Here is an 18594-nt window from a genome sequence, read left to right as displayed (position 1 = left end):
CTGGGCCAGTCAAATTTCTTTTTCTTTAGAATGTGGAGTTAGGTGGTCAGCCTCCAGCATCACCCAAAAGGCCTGGACGAGCCTCTGCAGAGTGTTAGAGTCCTTCTAAAACAGAGCGTATGTGGTCAGAGAAGTCTCTGTGGGCGGATATGGGCAAAGACAGACAGAGGACCCCATGAGAGAAACAAGCTGCCCGTCTCTCCCCAATACTCAGGGACCAGCACGTTCTGAGACTGGGTTGACCATTTGCTGAACTTACTGACTGATATAGGAGTGGCTGTGTTGCCCTCTTCTGGGCAGTCATAGGGATGTTCTGAGACTGTTGGTTTTTGCTGTTGTTGTTTGTTTTTAATCTCCTTGGGTTTTGTTGGTTTTTTGTTGTTGGTGGTTTTTGTTTGTTTACTTGTTTTTGAGATAGCATCTGCTTATGTAGTCCTGACTGTTCTGGAAGTCCCTACGTACACGAGGCTGGCCTCAAACTCACAGACATTCTCCTGCCTCTGCCTTCTAAGTGCTGGGATTAAAGGCGTGCGACACCATGCTGGGTTATCTCATTGGGGTTTTGATTGGGAATAACTGAGCAGATGAAAGGATACAGAGAATCCAGTCTAGGTCAGTGACGTTGAAGAGAGAAGGGAGCGGGGAGGAGTGGGGAGAGAGGGAGCAGGCAGTGGGAATGGGTGGAACGTTGAGCTTCCGGATCCGGTGGGACCTGAGCTTCTAATTGTGTGAGTCAAGAAGCCCCGTTTGCTTGAGCTTGTTTAGCTTATAATTTTGCTCATGTTTTGCTTCTGTTGTTTGTTTTTAGACAGAGTCTTACATCATAGCTGAAGCTGTCCTAGAACTCACTATGTAACCAAAGCTAGCCTCAAACTCAAGACAATCCTCTGCCTCGGTCTCCCGAGGACGGAAACTGTAGGGTACCTACTCGTGTCCTGAGCTTGTGTCCACCTGTAAACAAGAGCCCAGCCTAGCCTGTGCCTCCTTATGCTGACAGGACTAGGTGTCTGTTCCTTGCCATCAAAGGATGCTGCCATGACAGATGGCAGAGCTTTGCCTAGACCCTGTATGAAGGGTTAGCGAATTAACCTTCAACTGTTCTTTTGACCCTCTGGTTTCTGGCTGTCCTCTTGGCTTGCATGGTCCTCCCTGAGAGCTGGCTGCTGTAGGGATTCCCTGGCTTTGCCTTCCTGCATTCCTGCTAACAATTTCTCTTGATGCTTAGCACCTCTTCAGATGATAAACCGTGAACAGACCCTCTAGGTCCTAGGACGTCAACATACCTGAGCTGTTTCCAAGGGCATCCTGCCTCAGAAGGCCTGGTACCAATGGCTGGTATTTAGTGAGGCCCATGGCATGTACCACATCTTCACGTAACCATCGCTCCGCTTGGCTCTTTACCTCTTACTATCTTCACCAGGCAAGACCCTTGGCTTGCCAGCCCCATTCATAGTCTGGATTGGGTTTACTCCCATAACTGAGAAATCAGTGGCCTCAATGTCAGCATATTTGAGTTCAAGCCCCCGAGGCCGAACAGCAACTCTGTGAGCCTGCAGCTCCATCTTTTGAGGAAAATCATATTTTTTTTGAGGCAGATCATATTTGCCACTTTGGTGTGGCTGTGACAAACTACCTGGTGGAAACAAGTTAAAGGACTTAAGAGTTTACTTTGGTTTGTAGTTTTAGAGGGTTCAATCTAGCAAAGTTGGAGCAAGCACCTGTTGCTTCTGGCAGAGTGTCCTGGCAGTGGGACACTCCTCATGTGGACCAGAGGGGCAGGGAAGGTGACTGGGGGCACTATATACACAAGGATCCACACCTAGTGGCCTACGTTCTCCAACTAGGTTCCTACTTCATATCCAAACCATGAGTGACTTAAATGTGCTCAGCCTGGCTACCTGGGAACCACGCAGGAAGGTCTTCTGACTGCAATGGACCCTGTAAACATGAGGGGCTCTTATTGGAGGACTGCAAGGCTTTATGAAGATTGGGGGGAGGGCCAGTGGCCCAGAAAGGAGCAATGGCTTATGGGAGTACATAGACCTACAATGCCCCAGGGAAGGGACCCTGGGTGGCTCCAACACAGGGAGCAGGAGGAAAACCTCAAGGATTATGAGGTCAGAAGGTGGCAGATCATGCAGGGCCTTGAGGAATATTTAAGGAACCGATCGTAATGCAGGGGAGGGGCCCTTGAAAAGATGACTTAATAGGAGGTGCGCTTTAAAAATGCTGTCCTGGCTTGGAGGCGAGGTGGAAGGCAGGAAGGAAAGTAGGAGGTAAATCCACCTGCCTGGTGAGAGATTGAGTGATTTGCCAAGAAGGCAACCAGGGACCTGTGCATCTCCAGGGAGGCAGGACTGGACTTCCTGTCCTGCGTCAACTCTAGGTTTTCCAGCTTCTGAGTCAGGCTCCGGAGCTGCCTCCGCTGGCTCATGGTTACCCCGAGGCAGGTTAGCCGCCTTCCTCTGTCCTAATTGCTTCCTGCCAAGAAAGCTGCCTTCTCCAGGTGTCCTTGATGCAACCCTTGTAAAAGCAATGGAGCGGCTCAGAAAGAAGCTGGTCCCTCCACCCTGCCACTGCCCCTAAACCCCTCTGGCTGTCGAGGGGGTATTCTGAAAAGAGCATTTCACCGCTTCCTTCCACGCTGGGTCAGTGTAGGAACTCTCCAGGGTTAGACTGAGTTCCTGAGGATGGTGGGACAGGTTTGTACGACAGTGATTCTGCAAGCAGGGCAGGTGAGGGCTGAAATTCATCACACATTCTGCTTGTTAAACTGAGAACACTGGGATGACATTTGTGCAAAAGGGGAATTAGGCTTTCTCTCTTGGGTCTCACTGTGTGAGCTCACTATGTAAACTAGGCTGGCTTTTGCTTCTCTCTCTGTCTCTGTCTTTTCCTTCCTCCCTTCCTCCCTTCCTCCCTTCCTCCCTTCCTCCCTCCCTCCCTCCCTCCCTCCTTCCCTCCCTCCCTCCCTCCCTCCCTCCTTCCTTCCTTCTTCCTTTTTTTTTTTTTTCTAAGATTTCATTTTTTATATGTATAGTGTTCTGCTTGCATGTGTCCTTGCAGGCCTGAAGAGGGCGCCAGATCTCACTACAGGTGGTTATGAGCCACCATGTGGTTGCTGGGAATTGAACTCAGGACCTCTGGAAGAGCAGGCAATGCTCCCAACCGCTGAGCCATCTCTCCAGCCCTCCTTCTTCCTTTTGAGACTGGGTTCCCCTGTGTAGCCTTGACTGTCCAGGAACTCACAGAGATCCACCTACCGCTGCTTCCCAAGTACTGGGATTAAAGGCATGCATCCCTGTGCCTGGCCATATGTTTCTAAGGAATCCAAAGGTGCTGTTCGCTGCTCAGTTACACACTTCCTTCCACTCAGAAGAGTGTCTCTTCTCCATTCACACAAAGGCAGCATACAGCCATCATCTGGCTCTTAGCCATCAGTTACTATCCACTCGTTTGGATTCTTGGGATGCCTTCTACCAACGTCTCCTGCCATTAACACCCTCCCAGGAATGGTGGAACACTCCTACAATCCCAGGGCTCAGAAGGCTAAAGGAGGATTAGGAGCATAAGGCCAGGTTGAGCTACTAAGTAGTAGACCCTGTTTTAAACAAACAAAATACAAAGTAACCATTACCCAGAGACTCAAAGCCCAAAGTTGGAAAGGGAGAGGCCCAGTTGCCACATTTGCCAGTTCTAGTTTGGAAGCTTAAACCGTTTTTTTATGTATTTTATGTATATGAGTGATCTTTTGCATGTATGTTTGCATGACAGAGGAGGACATCAGACAGAAGAGGGCAACAGATACCACACTATAGATGATTGTGAGCCACCGTGTGGTTGCTGGGAATTAAACCCAGGACCTCTGGAAGAGCAGCCAGTGCTCAATCACTGAGTCATCTCTCCCCGTTCTAAGCCCAGATTTTTTCATTTTTGCTTCTTAGACAAGAACTTATGTATCCCAGGCTGGGCTTGAACTCAGCAAAATAGCCTAGGATGACATTAAGCTCTGAATCCTCTTGTTCCCACCTCTCAAATGCGGAGATTACAGACATGTACCACCATACCCATTTTAAGCAGTGCGGAGGATTGAACCCATGGCTTTGTGTGTGCTGAGTCTACTAACTGAGCTACATCCCCAGCCTGGTCCCCGTGTCCTGAATTGCCTGCCATTGGGATCCTTTGCGATCTGTGTCCCTTTTCCTTTGAAGTAGCTGAAGTGGGTCGCCGTGCTATATGACTAGATTCCCCACCAGACCAAAGATCTAGCTTGACCTTGAGGAGGCTCCAAGGTGCTCTGTGAACTCCGTGGGCCTCTTTCCCGTGGCCCCACCCTAGCCCTGCCCAGCCAGTTAAGGAAAGAAGAGGAGACATTACACAGTCACGCCTTTTATTCATTGTCAGTGGGGAAAACACACACCACACGGCACAGGATTAGTCAGTGAAGATGGTTGCTGTGGGCACAGCTAGAAGCAGCACATCTGGAGGTTAGCGGGGGTCTGCTTCCTCCCTGCTGTTACTGGAAGGCCCTGGACCTGGTCAGCCTCCACTAAGCAGAGAGACTCACGCATCCTGGGAGGCCCTGCCCTGACCCCACACTCTGACAAAGCTAAGAAGAGAAAACCATGGAAAGTCTAGAAAAAAAAAGTCCATATCTTTCTAAGACTTTCAAATTGAGCACATGAATTATTTCTTTTGCTAAGAACAATGAAGGAGCTATGTAAGAAATGTATTCGTAACCCTACGGTGATTTCCAAAGTCAACACAAAGCCTCACTGATCTTTCCTCAAAGATCCTGGGTGGATCCTCAGGAGATGACTTTTGCTTGCCTAAGCTTTTGTGTAAAAATATCAACAGTGTTAGCTTACTCCTGCCCTGCCTGGGAGGACTGGCTCTCTTTCCTCTCTTTCCTTGCTCCCACGACCTCCCATGTGAAATGAATTTCTGCTGCTGAGCTTCCGCCATTGCCAGGGCAGAGAAGAATTAGTGCCTTTGCTAACGGGGCTTGTTTTTGTTTTCTTCTTCTTAAAAGGAAGTCGGTAATTACGCAGCTGCCCGGGTTGGAGTGGCACCTGAGCTAAGCAGCCTACGCGGATGAGTCTTCGAGATGAGAAATAAGGGACTCATCGCTTAGCCAGAGAGGATGAATGAGGATAGCAGGTATGAGGAGGCTGAATCTGGAACCAACGCGATTCACAGAATCCCGGAAGAGGATACAGAACCTCAAAGGAGAACTTGGGTCTATCAACGCTTTGACTGCCTGTGTGTTTTCATGTCTGTGCAAGTCACGCCTAGATCTCTGCTAACCTTGTGCTTCGTGCTAAGTGCTTCTTCTTAAGCTGGAGCAGAGATGGGGGACCTATCGCTCTTCTCAAGACAGGGACGGGTGCTCTACCATATGGTGTCCTGGGCACGCAGTGCTCTAGACACCCAAGAGAGTGTGGGAGCAAGGTCTAACCTGCCTGTGGCTCCTCCCGTCAGCAGGAAGGCAGGGACAGTTTTGGGCCTGCTGAGCTGTCTTGAAACCCTTGGCAGTAACAAATACTGCCCATGAATAGGCAGCCTGAAGTCTGGAGTGATCAGTCACATGGGAAGAACTTGCCTACTAGCTTGGAAAAACAAGAGCGATTCTCTCAGGGAGGAAGAGAGTGGGGAAGACAATGTAAGATGCTTCTGGAATTTGGTTAGCAGCCTCCAAGAATTGCATTGGTCTATGCAAGGCCGCCCAGAAGCAGAAAAGAAGATGCTTGAAAATGGAGAGACTTCAAGTTCCTCCTCTTTTTTTTTTTTTTTTTTTTTGGAAGACTATAGCCTCAGAAACTTCTTGGCAGGAAGTTTCCAAAAGACAAAAGTCAATTTGTCCTGCAGTCAACATCTGAACAAACAGATACAGAAATGAACGGGGCAGAGAAAAGTCTCTTAGAGAACCTTTTGCTCAAGTCTCAGCATTGTGTCATCTCCTGACTGATTGCTCTCACACAAGAGACATCCCCACCTTCAACCCTTAACCTTAGCTTCCAAGCCTGGCTAAAGGTCCCGAAACCCGCCATCTCTCTGGACAAAATGAGATGCAAGTAGATATGAGCCTCTGAAAGCCGAGGAATTCTGGTCACCGTGAGACACTTGGGGGGAAGGAAAAGCTTGTCACTAGGAAACTCAGGTCCCAGCTGAGCCAGGCTGTCAGCGGTGCTGACAACAGCACAGATGTACTTAACAGGCAGCTCATGAATGCTATAGAACAGCCCCAAGAAGCATCACCAGATAAACACCTGCTAGCATCATTTGAGGCTATGAATTCCTCAGCCTCACCACATAGCCTGGATAGGCAGGACAGGAAGAAGGTGGCTTGCTACCTCCAAATGCCACAAGGAAGGTCTGACAGAGTTTTGGACCATGGGTCAGCATCTCCAAAAGTTTCTAGCAGCAGGGAGGTGAGCACTCAGGAGAGAGAGAGAGGCAAACAGCATCCTTCCTGCAGGGCAATCTCCACCACAGCACGCCCCAGCTTCACAGGCTTTCTCTACTCCCACCCTGACTGAGAGCATGAGGCAGTTTTCCCAGCAGTTCAGGAGGAAGTCAACTGTCACTGCACGTCAAAGCTAACTCCTGATCACAAGCACAGGCGAGATGAACGTGAAGGACTGGAAGAAGCAAGATAGGTTTCTCTGGAAAGCATGCAACACAATAGTTAGCTCCTAGACCCCAAAGTTCAGAAAGCCCAGCTGTTGAGTCTGGAAGGTGACGGATTTGTTCTCCTGGCAGATATAGGGTGGAGGGGTCAGAAAAAGCCTTTCTCATGGAGTACGCCCAGCATATTTTTTAGGCATTTGGTCCATACATGCCACCCAGAAGCCCGAACAGTGGCCAGATGATCCTTTTCTTCCGGCTCCTTCTAGCTGAGGCTGTGAAGGAACAAGCCAGTCCCTGAAACCAGCCCAACTCAGAAACAAGCCGCTGAGATGTGGGACATGAACTGCTCTGGCTCAAGGCAAACCTCATCTCTACCTCTGACGCCAGCACCCAAACCGTGCGACAGAAAGTCACTTGTGGAATTGAAAAGGGGCGAGAAAAGGAAGTAGCAGAAGCAGCAGGGTCTGCTGATGGGCGAGTGCAGGTTCTCAAAGTCTGCTGGTGCCCCCACCCCTTTTGCCTAAACACTTCCCCCCTTGAAAATTAGCATTTTTATATCCATTTAAGTAATTTTTTATAAGAAACCAAGTAATATAGAGTATATCTTAATAGTCTAGTAAAATGATTTTAGCTCTTTGAAAGGGCCCTAAAAAAATAAATATTACATAAATTTTTATTTTTCTTAAAATTTCTACCCACGTGGCAGCTAAACTCCCACAGGCTTTTCATCTGGTCTTTCTGCAGCCCTGGGTGGCGCAGCTGGAGGGCACACTTGTTCCAACAACTTGCCAGCTGCCTTACACCCTCATCTCCGCTGTGTCCCACTAAGGCCTCAACCCTTGGAAGTAGTCTCATTACCCTGTGAGCTTTCAGAGGGCATGGAATGTGTTTTTGTAAACAACCGTATTCTTAGCACCTTCAGGTGCCTGGCATTGAACAAGGACTCAACAAGCATTAGCTGAAGAAAAGGACTCAATGAACATTCCCAAGGGTGGGGCCAGAGGGGCCAGGTAGAGTCAAGGGGGGCGGGGCAGAGACCACCTCTCAAGGAATCTGCAAAGGATAGACCTAGTTTGGTCCTTTGACTGGGGGCCTGTGGGACCACACTGCTTATTTAGAGCCGAATCCTGGGAACAACAGGATTGCCCTCAGCCCCCTCCTTAACCTCGCCTCTTGGGTCAAAAGCCAACTCCCCTAAGCCCAAAGGATGTTGGTCCTAGGCCAAGGCTAGAGGTGGAGCTAGTGACAGACTATCTGAGGACAGGCTACTTGAGAGGACCCGTCTCTTTTGCAGGATGAGGTGGTCCCTCATGGAACCTGACTGAGAAGAGAAAGGCTTGGGCAGAGGAGTGGGTGACCGAGAGAGAGTGAGGCTGGAAGGCCCCTCCCCCTGGGAATGGGCCAGCAGAGAGGATATCAGGTTGGGTGGTGCCATGCCTGTCCTGGCCAGGGACCCCGCCCCTCACCAGTCTCTACTTCTGCATGTCACACTGCAACAGCAACACAATGGATGGGTCGCTCTTGGCTGCCTCCTTGAACTCCTCCAGTGTAATCTGGTCGTCCTTATCCTGGTCCATCTTCTTGAAGATCTTGTCCACGCGCTGCTGGGGTGTGAGCCCATCCTGGTTCATGCGCATCATGATCACGGTGCCGACCATCTTATAGATAGCCTGATGGAGCAGAGACGGAGGTGTGAACACCTGACCGGCAGGGAGGACTGAGGATGAAGGGATCTGAGGGTGGACTGAGGGGACACTAGGGGAGGAGAAAGCACTAGAAAGAGACACATGCTTGTTAAGACTGGCTCTGTAGGGCTGGCTAGGTGGCTCGGCTGGTAAGGAGCTGGCAGCACAAGCTTGATGACCTGAACCCACATAAATGTGGAAGGAAAGAACTAACCCCACAAAGTTGTTCTCTGACCTCACACAGACACTGTGGTAATACACCCCTCTCCATAGTGCACACACACACACACACACACACACACACACACACACACACACACACACGTTTCTTTAATCATTATGGAATTCTGAATGACCTGGAGCTTGCTATGTAGACAAGGCTGGCTTTGAATTCACAGAGACTCATCTCCCTCTGCCTACTGAGTTCTGGGATTAAAGGCGTGCTCCAACACACCCAATCAATTAAAAAGACAAAAAGACTGTCTCCCTGATGAGCACCTTAAACGAATCACTGTCTTAACAACTCTTTAACCCACGTCTCACCTGTTGGGCCTCTAGAATTCTCTGTCTCAACAAGTATCGACTTCATTCTGCCAGATTTAAAACAACAAAAACAAAAACAAAAAAACCCTCAAGTTGAGACAATGCTTCCCCTGTAGCCCATGTTGGTTTCGAACTCATTACGTGCTCAGTCTAGTCTTGAACTCACCACCCTTCGGCCTCAGCCTCCTGAGTGCTGGGATGACAGAGGTGGGACACCATGCTTAGTTTTCATGTCATCTTCTCTCCCCTCCTCTACACACACACGTCCACTCCTTCAGCAAAACACGCCAATTCTAATTCTGTCATGGGCCCTATGGCAGCTTCTCGCCACCATTTCCACAGCTCATGCATGAAGGCAGCCTCCCCTAGCTCCTGACTGAGTTTCTCCTAACTGGTCTCCCTGCCTCTGCAGCTCCCAGTCTCCTCTGTCATCTGCTCCCCACACTCAGGATATGCTTAAAGCTTCTACTCTAGCCAGAGCCACTGATGGGACTCCTGGCTCCCTGTGGGTCCATCTTCCTGTCATTCTCCGTGCCCCTCTCCCCCAACTCACACCTCCAACTAACACACTTCGAGCCGTGCAAACACAGCTTCACCGACGCGGGTGGTTCACTCTGCAGACGTCAGCATCAGCACCCTCTGATCTTCCTCCATCACTCTCCCTTGCTTTGCTTATTTTTTTTTCATACCATTTTTGCCTGGCAAGACCCAAATTTACTTACTGATTTACTAGAAGGAGTCTCCTATGAAAACACATGGCAGACACAATATTTTTTTAAAAAAGAGACAAAACTTAAAAAAAAAAGAGAGGGGTGGGGAGGGAGGAAGGGAGATAGAGAGTCAGCAAGAGTGCAGCCTATCTAAGGTCAGAAGCCAAATGTGTGGGAATTGGTTCTCTCCTACCACGTGGGGTCCCAGGCACAAACTTAGGTAGTTAGACCTGGTAGCAAGTACCTTTACATGCTGAGCGGTCTCTTCAGACCTCAATACTGACTTCTTGAAAAACCAAATGGCTAACCACTTGGCTTCCCTAGATTTGATTCACGGATGGCTGCCACATGCTGCCTTTTGTTCATCTGGGAATATACAGGTACCTGGTACCACCCACCCCAGGGGTTAAGCACTGAACAAGGGGCCTGCAGAACTGTGGTGGGAGAATGCTGGGGAGCAGCTAGGAGACTCCTGAGGATCAAGGACACTAAACGCCCACCCTGGCCCCCGCACCTCGATGATCTCCAGCATCTCCAGGCGCGTGATGCGCCCGTCGCCGTCCAGGTCGTACATCTCAAAGGCCCAGTTGAGCTTCTGCTCGAAGCTTCCACGGGAGGTGACAGAAAGGGCGCAGATGAACTCCCGGAAGTCTATGGTGCCGTCGCCGTTCTTGTCGAATGTGCGGAAAGCATGCTGTGCAAACTTGGAGGCGTCTCCGTAAGGGAAGAACTGAGGGAGGGGTACGCGTTATTGGGGCGCAGCGACAGTCCCACCCTCCCTGTCTACCCCATCCTTTCGAGTTCCGCCAGCTTTCAGGTCCCCAGTACTCGCCCACCCCGCCATGCCACGCCCCACCCTGCACCTTGATGTAGAGTTGCTGAAACTCCTCCAGGTTGAGGATGCCGCTGGGACAGTCCTTCAGAAACCCCTTATACCACTGCTTTAGCTCCTGCTCGCTGAACTCTGTGTTCTGCACCAGGTCTTCCAGCACCTCGGGGGCCAGCTTGCTGTTGTTCTTCCCCATGGTGTGCCTGCAGGGCAGAGAGCTCCCTCAACACGGCCCAGGCTAGAACCTCACCTCTGCAAAGTGATTCTCCACCCTCGCCCAACTTGGACCTTTCTTCGCCCGTCCACAAGGGGGCCCTTTTCCTAAAGTCAATATTCCTCTTTCCACAACAGCCCCCCCCCCCCCCGCCCCTTTCCCTGGCCACCCACTTCAGCAAGCCCCACCTTCCTCAACATACTCAGCCTTCACTCACCCCCTTCTCATAGGAAGCCTATTTTCACTGGGTCTCCCTCTTCCCAGAGCAGGACCCCTCTCCCCTCAAAACACCCTGCACCCCAGAGCAGACCCCTCCTGGAAGGACATTTCCAGCCTTTCCTGAGGACAAATGACCCCCTCAGTGACTTGTGGTACAATCTTCATCCCCACCTCTCCCATTACCCATCATTCCCTAGGTCCCTAGCGTTAAAGCCTCAACTAATTTCCCTGCTAGCAAGGACTGTCTGCATTCCGCACCCTCCCTCCTGGGTAGACTCCTCGTCTCCCAGTGTCCCTCAGGAACCATTTCCCAAGTTCTTCCTCCAGGCCTTCCTGGGGACCCCACACAGGAAGCATCTCTTCTTCCTTCCTGTGTATAAGGAGAAATCCTCGCCTGGAGCAGGGATGGCCCTGATTACAGTTTGTTTTTCATTAACCCATTCACTCCCTGAGCATTTGTTGGAGGCCTGGACTCAGTATGAGGATAAAACTAAGATGAGCCAGCCTTCAGCAGCTCATACAATGTTTCCAGAGATAGACGACAAAGAGCCTTCAATCCATGCCAACCTAGACTTTTTTTTCCCCTTAGATTTATTTATTTATTATGAAGACAGTATTCTGTCTGTCTGTACGCTCGCTGGCCAGAAGAGGGCACCAGATCTCATTACAGATGGCTGTGAGCCACCATGTGGTTGTGGGGAATTGAACTCAGGACCTCTGGAAGAGCAATCAGTGCTCTTAACCTCTGAGCCATCTCTCCAGCCTCCAACCTGAACATTTTAAAGCAAGAGTTTGGAAGCCAACATTCATCCCACAGCATAGGATGCTCACAATATGCCAGGTCCTGGTCTATGTCCTGGAAATCCAGGCATTTTGGGAGGAAATTTCTTTTGGCTGCAATGTGCAAGATGATTTGAGGGTCGAGCTGAAAAGATGCCTTAGTGGCTAAGGGCACTTGCTGCTCTTCCAGACGATCTAAGTTTGGTTCCCAGCACCCTGGGTATGTCAAGTGGCTCACAACCGGCTGTAATACCAGATCCAGGGCAACTGCCACCTCTGGTTTCCGAGGGCACCTGAACTCTTGTGCACATACCCACAAACACATGCCTACGCATCATTGAAAATAATGAAAACAGATCTCGAGTACAAGACGGCTTGAGGTGGAGAGTGATGTGCTGTACAAGGAAGGGCTGGGCATACAGTTCAAATGGAGAGATGTGGACAGACTGAAAGGTGCTGAAAGGGGGCACTGGTAGCCCTTGCTGACTGGATTAAGGAGTGAGATGAACATAGAAAACAAGGCAAATGGTTCCCAAGCTCCTTACAGTCTATCTCCGGATCTCAGGATCCTCCTCTGGGTCATGAGATCAAGGAGCAGATCCTTCTCTAGCTACTAGCCTACCATCACCAGAAGATAAATTCCACAGGAGAAGCCAAGGAGGGGGACTCATGCTGTCTTCAGGAGTTTAGAACTGCATCAGGGCCAGATTCAAGGGTGCCTCTAGACCTCCCGTGGGCAAAAGTGAGGGACCATCTCAGCTGCATCCTCCCCCAAAAATTGTGTAAGCTCAAGGCATAAGGAAGTTGGAAACCCCGGAAGCAAAGGTGTCTGGTGGGGGAGGCAGAACCTCTCCCGGGGCTCTTGTAGGATGTGCCTGAGTGTCTGCATGAGGGGCTGGGTCTATGTGTAGGAGGATGTCAACGCATGAGGCTGCAAATCTGTCAGAGCGCGCACGTCTCTATGCGTCATGGTGTCTGTGTGGTCCTCACCTTCTGCTCCCTTTCTTCTCTCTCCTGTGCTACCTTCCCACCCTTCCGCCTTCGGGGTCCTTACCTGTGCCCTGCCCCTCCTTGGCCCTAGACCCAGTGAGGACCAGAAAGCACCCCTCATCTCTTTTAGATTGTCAGAAAGCTAAAGTAGGTAGCACCATTTGATATCATCCCCTTGTTTTAGTGAAAGACAAAATTGAGAGAGGGCAGTGGCTTAGACGGGAGTGGCAGTCAGTGGAGGAGTCCGCTGAGCATCCAGGCTGAGTCCTTACCACCTGTCTGATTTTCCTCTCTACATCATGACTGTTCCTTCTCAGCACAAACCTTCTCTACCCCTTCCTGCCTTCTTGGAAAAATAGCTCTAATCTGTGGTCTGCGAGAGACCATTTTGCCTGAGCTGCAGCCCACAGTCTCTGATAGGAGAAACTACCTGTCCATCCTAGTGGATGCCCACAAGCAATCTTGAGCCAATGCAGCCGCAGCCAGGTTCAGCCTCAACTCGAATTTCTTCCGTGCCCCACCTCCTTCTCTCTCTCTCTCTCTCTCTCTCTCTCTCTCTCCCTCTCCCTCTCTCTCCCTCTCTCTCTCTCTTTCTCTCTCTCTCTCTCTTCCTCCCTCTCTCCTTCCCTTCCTCCCTTCTCTCTCCGCCACCTCTGGGTGTGCAGTATAAGGAGAAAAAAACAGATCCTATGGACTTTTCTGATATTCCCCTTTCTCCAGGTCCTGCTTGCCATTAGGTCTTGTGTTTTTTCCTTTTGAAATGTTCCTGGAACATTTGCTATGTCCGTGAGCTCACAGTGCTGAAGACCAGCCAAGCTCTTTGCCAAGTCAAGCCCATGGTCAACAGGGCTTACCTGCCCCACAGAAGGGCCTTCCTTCTGGCACATCTGTTCCAAGACATGATCTCTCCTAGTTACAGTATGTGCCAGAATCTTCTAGAATCTCATCTCAAGGTTAGGGTAGGCACACACACACACACCACCAGACCCTCTGAAACTCCAGAATCATCTAGAATCTTGTCTCAAACTGCTCACCTGTTGATCTTCACCCTCCACTGCTCTCCCCATAACCACACACTCTCCCTGACTCAGGTATCTTGAAGCCAGAACCCACCTTATCAATGTGCGTAAATAGTGTCTCTCCCTTAACCCTTTCTTCTCTGGGCAGACACAAGCTGCCTTCACCTCTTCACTGCCACCTTCTTCCTTGCAATCAACCCTTTCCAAGCCGGGCAGTGGTCAGGCAACAGCGTAGGCTCAGCCCTCTGGGCACAGGCAGAAGCTATGGGGTGGAATCCTCACACATATACCACCTCCTGACTTATCTAATAATCCAGGATTCTAAGGGAAGCCTTTGAATTGCCTGAAACAAGGGAAGTCCCCAGGTCTTTCTAACCAACAATAAGTTTTTCCCCTTCCAACAGAACTTTGACTCTTTCTGAGAATCTTGGGTAGGGGGAAAGGTGCCTTTTTTTCTATTGTTCCTGTCTGTCTTCCTGCTTTCCCTCTGTGTCTGCACGAGAGCACCCTGGAGAAGCTTGAAAGCAAAGCCTAGGATGCAGTCATGTTCAGTGAATGGCACTTAGATTATGAGAGAAGAGCAACATGTCCTCCCTTCCTTGGTACTATGTCACATTGTTTATCTGGGATCTCCTACCATCAGAGACAATGGAACCCAGAGTCAGGAAAAGGAAAGGTTCACCCAAGGTCAACTAGCTGGAGCCCATCAGCTGCAAAACAAAGACCAGAGCCTAGTTGGGGGTATATTCTGTGGAGTGGTGGCTTCTGGAGGACTGTCCTCCAGTTGAGGAGGCACCTCTCGCTCTAAACCTGACCCTCTGTGCTCAGAGGTTCCTTCTAGAAGGCTCAGGGTTAGAAGGTTTAAGTGGAGAGGTGGCGGTGAAGGTAGGGAGGGACTGAAGGAGGCAATAATCCCACATCCTCGCCTAGCTTCAGAGGAGCTGGTGCTGAGGCAGTTGCCATGGTGACGACAGCTCCCTGGTCAGGAGATTTTCTCTTTCCCTCTCTTCCCTTTGCTCTTCTCCAAGCAACAGCAATAGCAGTAACAGCCAGGTTCTTCCCCCTTCATAATAAGAGGCCAAAGTGACACCTGCTAGATGAGCTGGGTTGACCACCTCCAATTTGGAGTTTTCATGCCTGGGTGGTCTGGAAAGACCCCTAAGAGAATGGCCCTGCAGGATGTATAGAAGGCCTAAGGAAAAAGGATATCCGTACAGGGAGGACTGGGGCCTCTCGGGTCTCCTCTGAGCAATATCCTAATGGTTTATGCTTTGTTTTCCTATAATCAGCTGTGGAACCAGAGTTTATCAGAGTTGGAAGGCTGTTCAAGACCACCTCATCTAATCGTCCTCTGCCCCGCTCTCTCCCCCATCGCACGAAGTCTGAGAGGGAAAAGACTTGGCTGAAGTCAAGCAGCAGCAAGGCGAAGGCGAGGGTCACAGCAGACTGCACTGCTTCCACAATCAGGCTCAAAGGAGAAAGCAGGGAGGAAGCAGAGCTCCATCTCCACAAACAACAGGAAGTGGAAAGCGAGCAACTAGGCGCAAGGAAGGGCAGAGAAGAACGGATTACAAAGAGAGGAGAGGTGCGAGGTGTGCAGACTGGAGCTATGGGGGGGGGTCTCCTGGAAGGAGCACCCCTGCTTCATGCTCCATACAGGACAAAAGAGGCAGAGATCTCTGTCTAGCCTGGGGGCGACTAGTGGGGAGCTGCTGAGTGTGCCTGGGGTAGGACACTGGGGATGGGGGATCTTCATCCTTCCCTTGGGTACCCTGTGAGCTGTCAGCATCAGGGGCAGAGGTAAAGTGCTCAGAGAATGAGTTTGCTATGGAGGTATCTTTGGGAACAGGACCCTGAGGTGCAAACGACAGTGAACTGTTGGTGTGGGTGTGGGCTACCTCCAGGTAGAGGTTTCCCTGGGGCTGGCAAACCACCATCTCTAGAGGCAACAGGAGATAGAGTGACTGAAGCCTCCTCCAGCACCAGCGACACCACACCCCCGTGTGTGTGTGTGTGTGTGTGTGTGTGTGTGTGTGTGTGTTTGCACTGGGGCCTGAGGAATGGTTGTTCTTACCTGAGCTGGGGTTAAGAAGGCAGCTGTACGCCTTCCTCGAACTGGGGACCCGGCTTGAAGTGGAGGTCCCTTGCCCAAGGCGGGCCCTCCAGATGGCTGTCCACCTATGGATAGACCCAGGGTCAGGAAGATGGATCTGAGCAGCTGAGGATGGGAGGGGAACGCGGAGGAGGAGGGGCTCAGGGCCTCCGCCCCGTGGGGTTACTCCGAGGTCCCGGCCCCACCCGCATTACCTGAGGCTGCTCGCTGACTCGTCGGATGGCTCCGAGCCTGGGCGGCCGCTGGGACAAGGCTGGCTAGCAGGCGGACGCCGTGCTCTGTAAGGTCCGCATCGGAGCCGCCTCCCCAGCTCTTGTATCACTATGTGCTTCTCGAAGACGACACGATTTGCATAAGGCCCGCCCCCTCTCAAGAACCTTGGACATCGATAGGCTCAGCTGGCACCGAGTGACAGCCGGAGTTTCAGGTGGGGATGGGGTGGCCTGTGAGTCTGGGCCACAGGAGAGCGCCCCGCCCTCCCGCCCGCGCTGACCTTCCCCGAGTCGCCAGGATTGTAGAGGACTGTACCCCCATCTGTCCCTCAACCCTGAGGCACAGAGCCTGGGTCACAGTTTGGAGCGAAAAGTACAGATGATTAAAGTGGATTCGCAAAAACAACCGCACCGTTGCTATGGTAACAGAAGAACCACAGTTGAATCTCTAAGCCTTCTCTTCCTGGGCCCCAGCGGGGGTGGGGATAGGAGAGGGGGTGATTCACAAGGTGCGACCCCATCCCATGTCCTGCCCCAACCTGGAGGGAATCAATGAGGAGCTACAGAGTGGCAGGGTGGAGGGGAGAGGAGATAGGGTGGTCAGGACCTCGGGTCTTTGCACCAGTGTCCCCCCTCAATCCATGAAGCAGAGGGGAGGGTGGGTACAGCAAGAGCTGGGTGGATGAGGTAGTACCCTCTACCTAGACACATGAGGGCGTGGGCTCCCGCCAGTCACCCCTACAACCTTAATTCAGATCCATTCTTAAGCTCTATCCATACTTCTCGAGAACCCCCAAACGGACTCTTTAGTTCTTCTGCAGAAGGACCCTTCTACGTACCCCCAGGAACTGCTCCATTCCCCACCCTCCCGCATTCCCGTTGCTTAGATGGAGCCGGTTCCCAGCCGCCGCCAGTCTCCGGCCTCGGATGTTGACACAAACCGGAGGCGGTTTACACTGAGCGGGTCTGGAAGGTTTCAGGGCAGCGAAACGCCTCTTTCCCGTGCTTGAGGGTCTCCCCACAACTTGCCCCGCCGCCAGGGATGTACTGGTGTCTGAGAGTTCACAACCCAAGGTGGTGGTAAGAAGCTCTTTAATGCCAAACTCAGGGCGAAAGGGGAGCAGAGATCCCTGGGCTGGGCCACGTGCGGAGGAGGGACTTCAAGGGATCTATCAAAACTGGGGGCGGGACGCGTGGGGATTGGTTAAATAGGATTGCAGATGCTGGAGAGCCACGGCAAAGAGGCAGGGTTTCTGACCAAGCAGCAAATATAGAGATGGGTAGTATGCTAAGAGATGGGGACAGGCCTGCCACCAGCAAAGGCCCTGCTTTGGGGACTGGTCTTATAAATCCCCAAACCAAGCACCCTGGGGGAAAACCAGTGGGACCTCTTGTCTTCCATATGAACCGTCCCATTTTCTCTTAATCCAGTTGCTCTGTCCTGTTCCCCTAGCAACTGGGTATGCCTCCTCTCTGGGGCTGTAGCAAAGGGCTGGAGGCTCTACAGTGCCAGATAGGAGACATCCCTGGCTCCTTTGGTTGGTGACTCATGATGGGTGACTTCCCAGGCACCTTCCATGCTCTAGGCCCTGAACTAGTAGGCAAGAGCATTTGTTTACCGTTAACCATAACCAATAACCATGACTAGTCTTATCACAGCAATAAAAACCCTAAGACAGCCAGCAGCGGTGGATGCTGGGTGTAGGGTTAGATGAAAGTCTCATCTCTGTTCAGCCAAGAACTAACTTCTTGGATAAGGTGGGGACAGGGTAGTGTAAAAGTGATGGGCAGTCCGAGGCTATGGTTGTCTTTTTACCATTTGGTTTGGAAGTCTCTTGATGCTTTCCAGAACCACTTAAGCCATACTGGTGCACAGGCAACAGAGTTTCAGCTGGGTATCATGACTTCTCGGCAGTGAATAGAGGCCCAAAGGTCCCTTATCACAGAGGTCAGCAGCAACAACATTTGGATTCCAACCTTGGTTTCAGTTCAGATTCCTCACTTGCCCATCCTGTGTACCTAGAAGGAGTGAAGTCTTCTGCTGGGTTGGGGTCTTCTGTGAAGCAGCAGCAGACAAACCAGAGAGTATTTTGATTTAAATTCTGGAACTTAGGACTGGGAAGATGCACCAGCCAGTAAACCGCAAAAACCCAGATGGGCGGCAGGTGTCTAGTCTCAGTACTGGGGAGGCAGAGACAATGGCTCCCTGAAGGTCACTAGCCAGTTAGTCTAGCCTACTTGGCTAGCGCTAGGCCAGGGAGAGACACTATTTCAGTGATGATGTTGTTTTTGACGATGATGATGATGGTGGGGACAGAGAGATAGCTCAGCGATTAAGAGCTTGCTCATTCTCATCTAAAGGACCTGCGTTAGAGTCCCAGTGTCCATGTCAGGGGGCTCACAATTGCCTGTAATCCTAGATCCTTGCTCTGCAGGAACCTGCACTTCTGGGCACATACTTACACACATCCCCATACCTAATTATAATAAAAATTGCCGAGTTTGGTAGAGCACATCTGCAATCCTAGCACTCAGGAAACAGGGCAGACCATCTCTGTGAGTTCATTGCTAGCCTGGTCTACACAGCAAGTTCTAAGCCAGCTAGAGCTGGATCATGAGACCCTGTCAATGATAACAACAGCAACAATAA

General features: G+C 51.1%; 1 protein-coding gene across 2 annotated transcripts; it reads right to left on the bottom strand.

Moving 5' to 3' along the window:
* Positions 1 to 4373: 4373 nt before the first annotated feature.
* On the bottom strand, positions 4374 to 17118 carry Hpcal4 (hippocalcin like 4). 2 transcript variants are annotated; one of them, XM_075946730.1, is made up of 5 exons: positions 15927 to 17118; positions 15694 to 15797; positions 10432 to 10600; positions 10083 to 10298; positions 4374 to 8300 (listed from the first exon to the last, which is right to left on the bottom strand). In XM_075946730.1, the coding sequence occupies exons 3-5, from the start codon at positions 10591 to 10593 to the stop codon at positions 8103 to 8105; spliced, it is 576 nt and encodes a 191-aa protein (XP_075802845.1). In that variant the 5' UTR covers positions 10594 to 10600; positions 15694 to 15797; positions 15927 to 17118; the 3' UTR covers positions 4374 to 8102. The 2 variants fall into 2 exon arrangements, with proteins under 2 accessions (XP_075802845.1, XP_075802846.1); XM_075946731.1 differs by lacking the exon at positions 15694 to 15797 and having other exon boundaries at positions 15927 to 16071.
* Between the last annotated feature and the right edge of the window lie 1476 nt (positions 17119 to 18594).

This window comes from Microtus pennsylvanicus, chromosome 13 (assembly GCF_037038515.1).
Source record: "Microtus pennsylvanicus isolate mMicPen1 chromosome 13, mMicPen1.hap1, whole genome shotgun sequence".
Lineage (NCBI taxonomy): Eukaryota > Metazoa > Chordata > Mammalia > Rodentia > Cricetidae > Microtus > Microtus pennsylvanicus.
This window is presented reverse-complemented; position numbering and strand designations above follow the sequence as displayed.

Excerpts from the sequence above, each read along its gene's own strand:
- Hpcal4 (XM_075946730.1), bottom strand. The coding sequence starts at position 10,593 with ATGGGGAAGAACAACAGCAAGCTGGCCCCCGAGGTGCTGGAAGACCTG. Across the intron at positions 10,299-10,431 it reads TTCAGCAACTCTACATCAAG|TTCTTCCCTTACGGAGACGC; the intron begins GTGCAGGGTGGG and ends CCCCTCCCTCAG. Across the intron at positions 8,301-10,082 it reads AGATGCTGGAGATCATCGAG|GCTATCTATAAGATGGTCGG; the intron begins GTGCGGGGGCCA and ends CTGCTCCATCAG.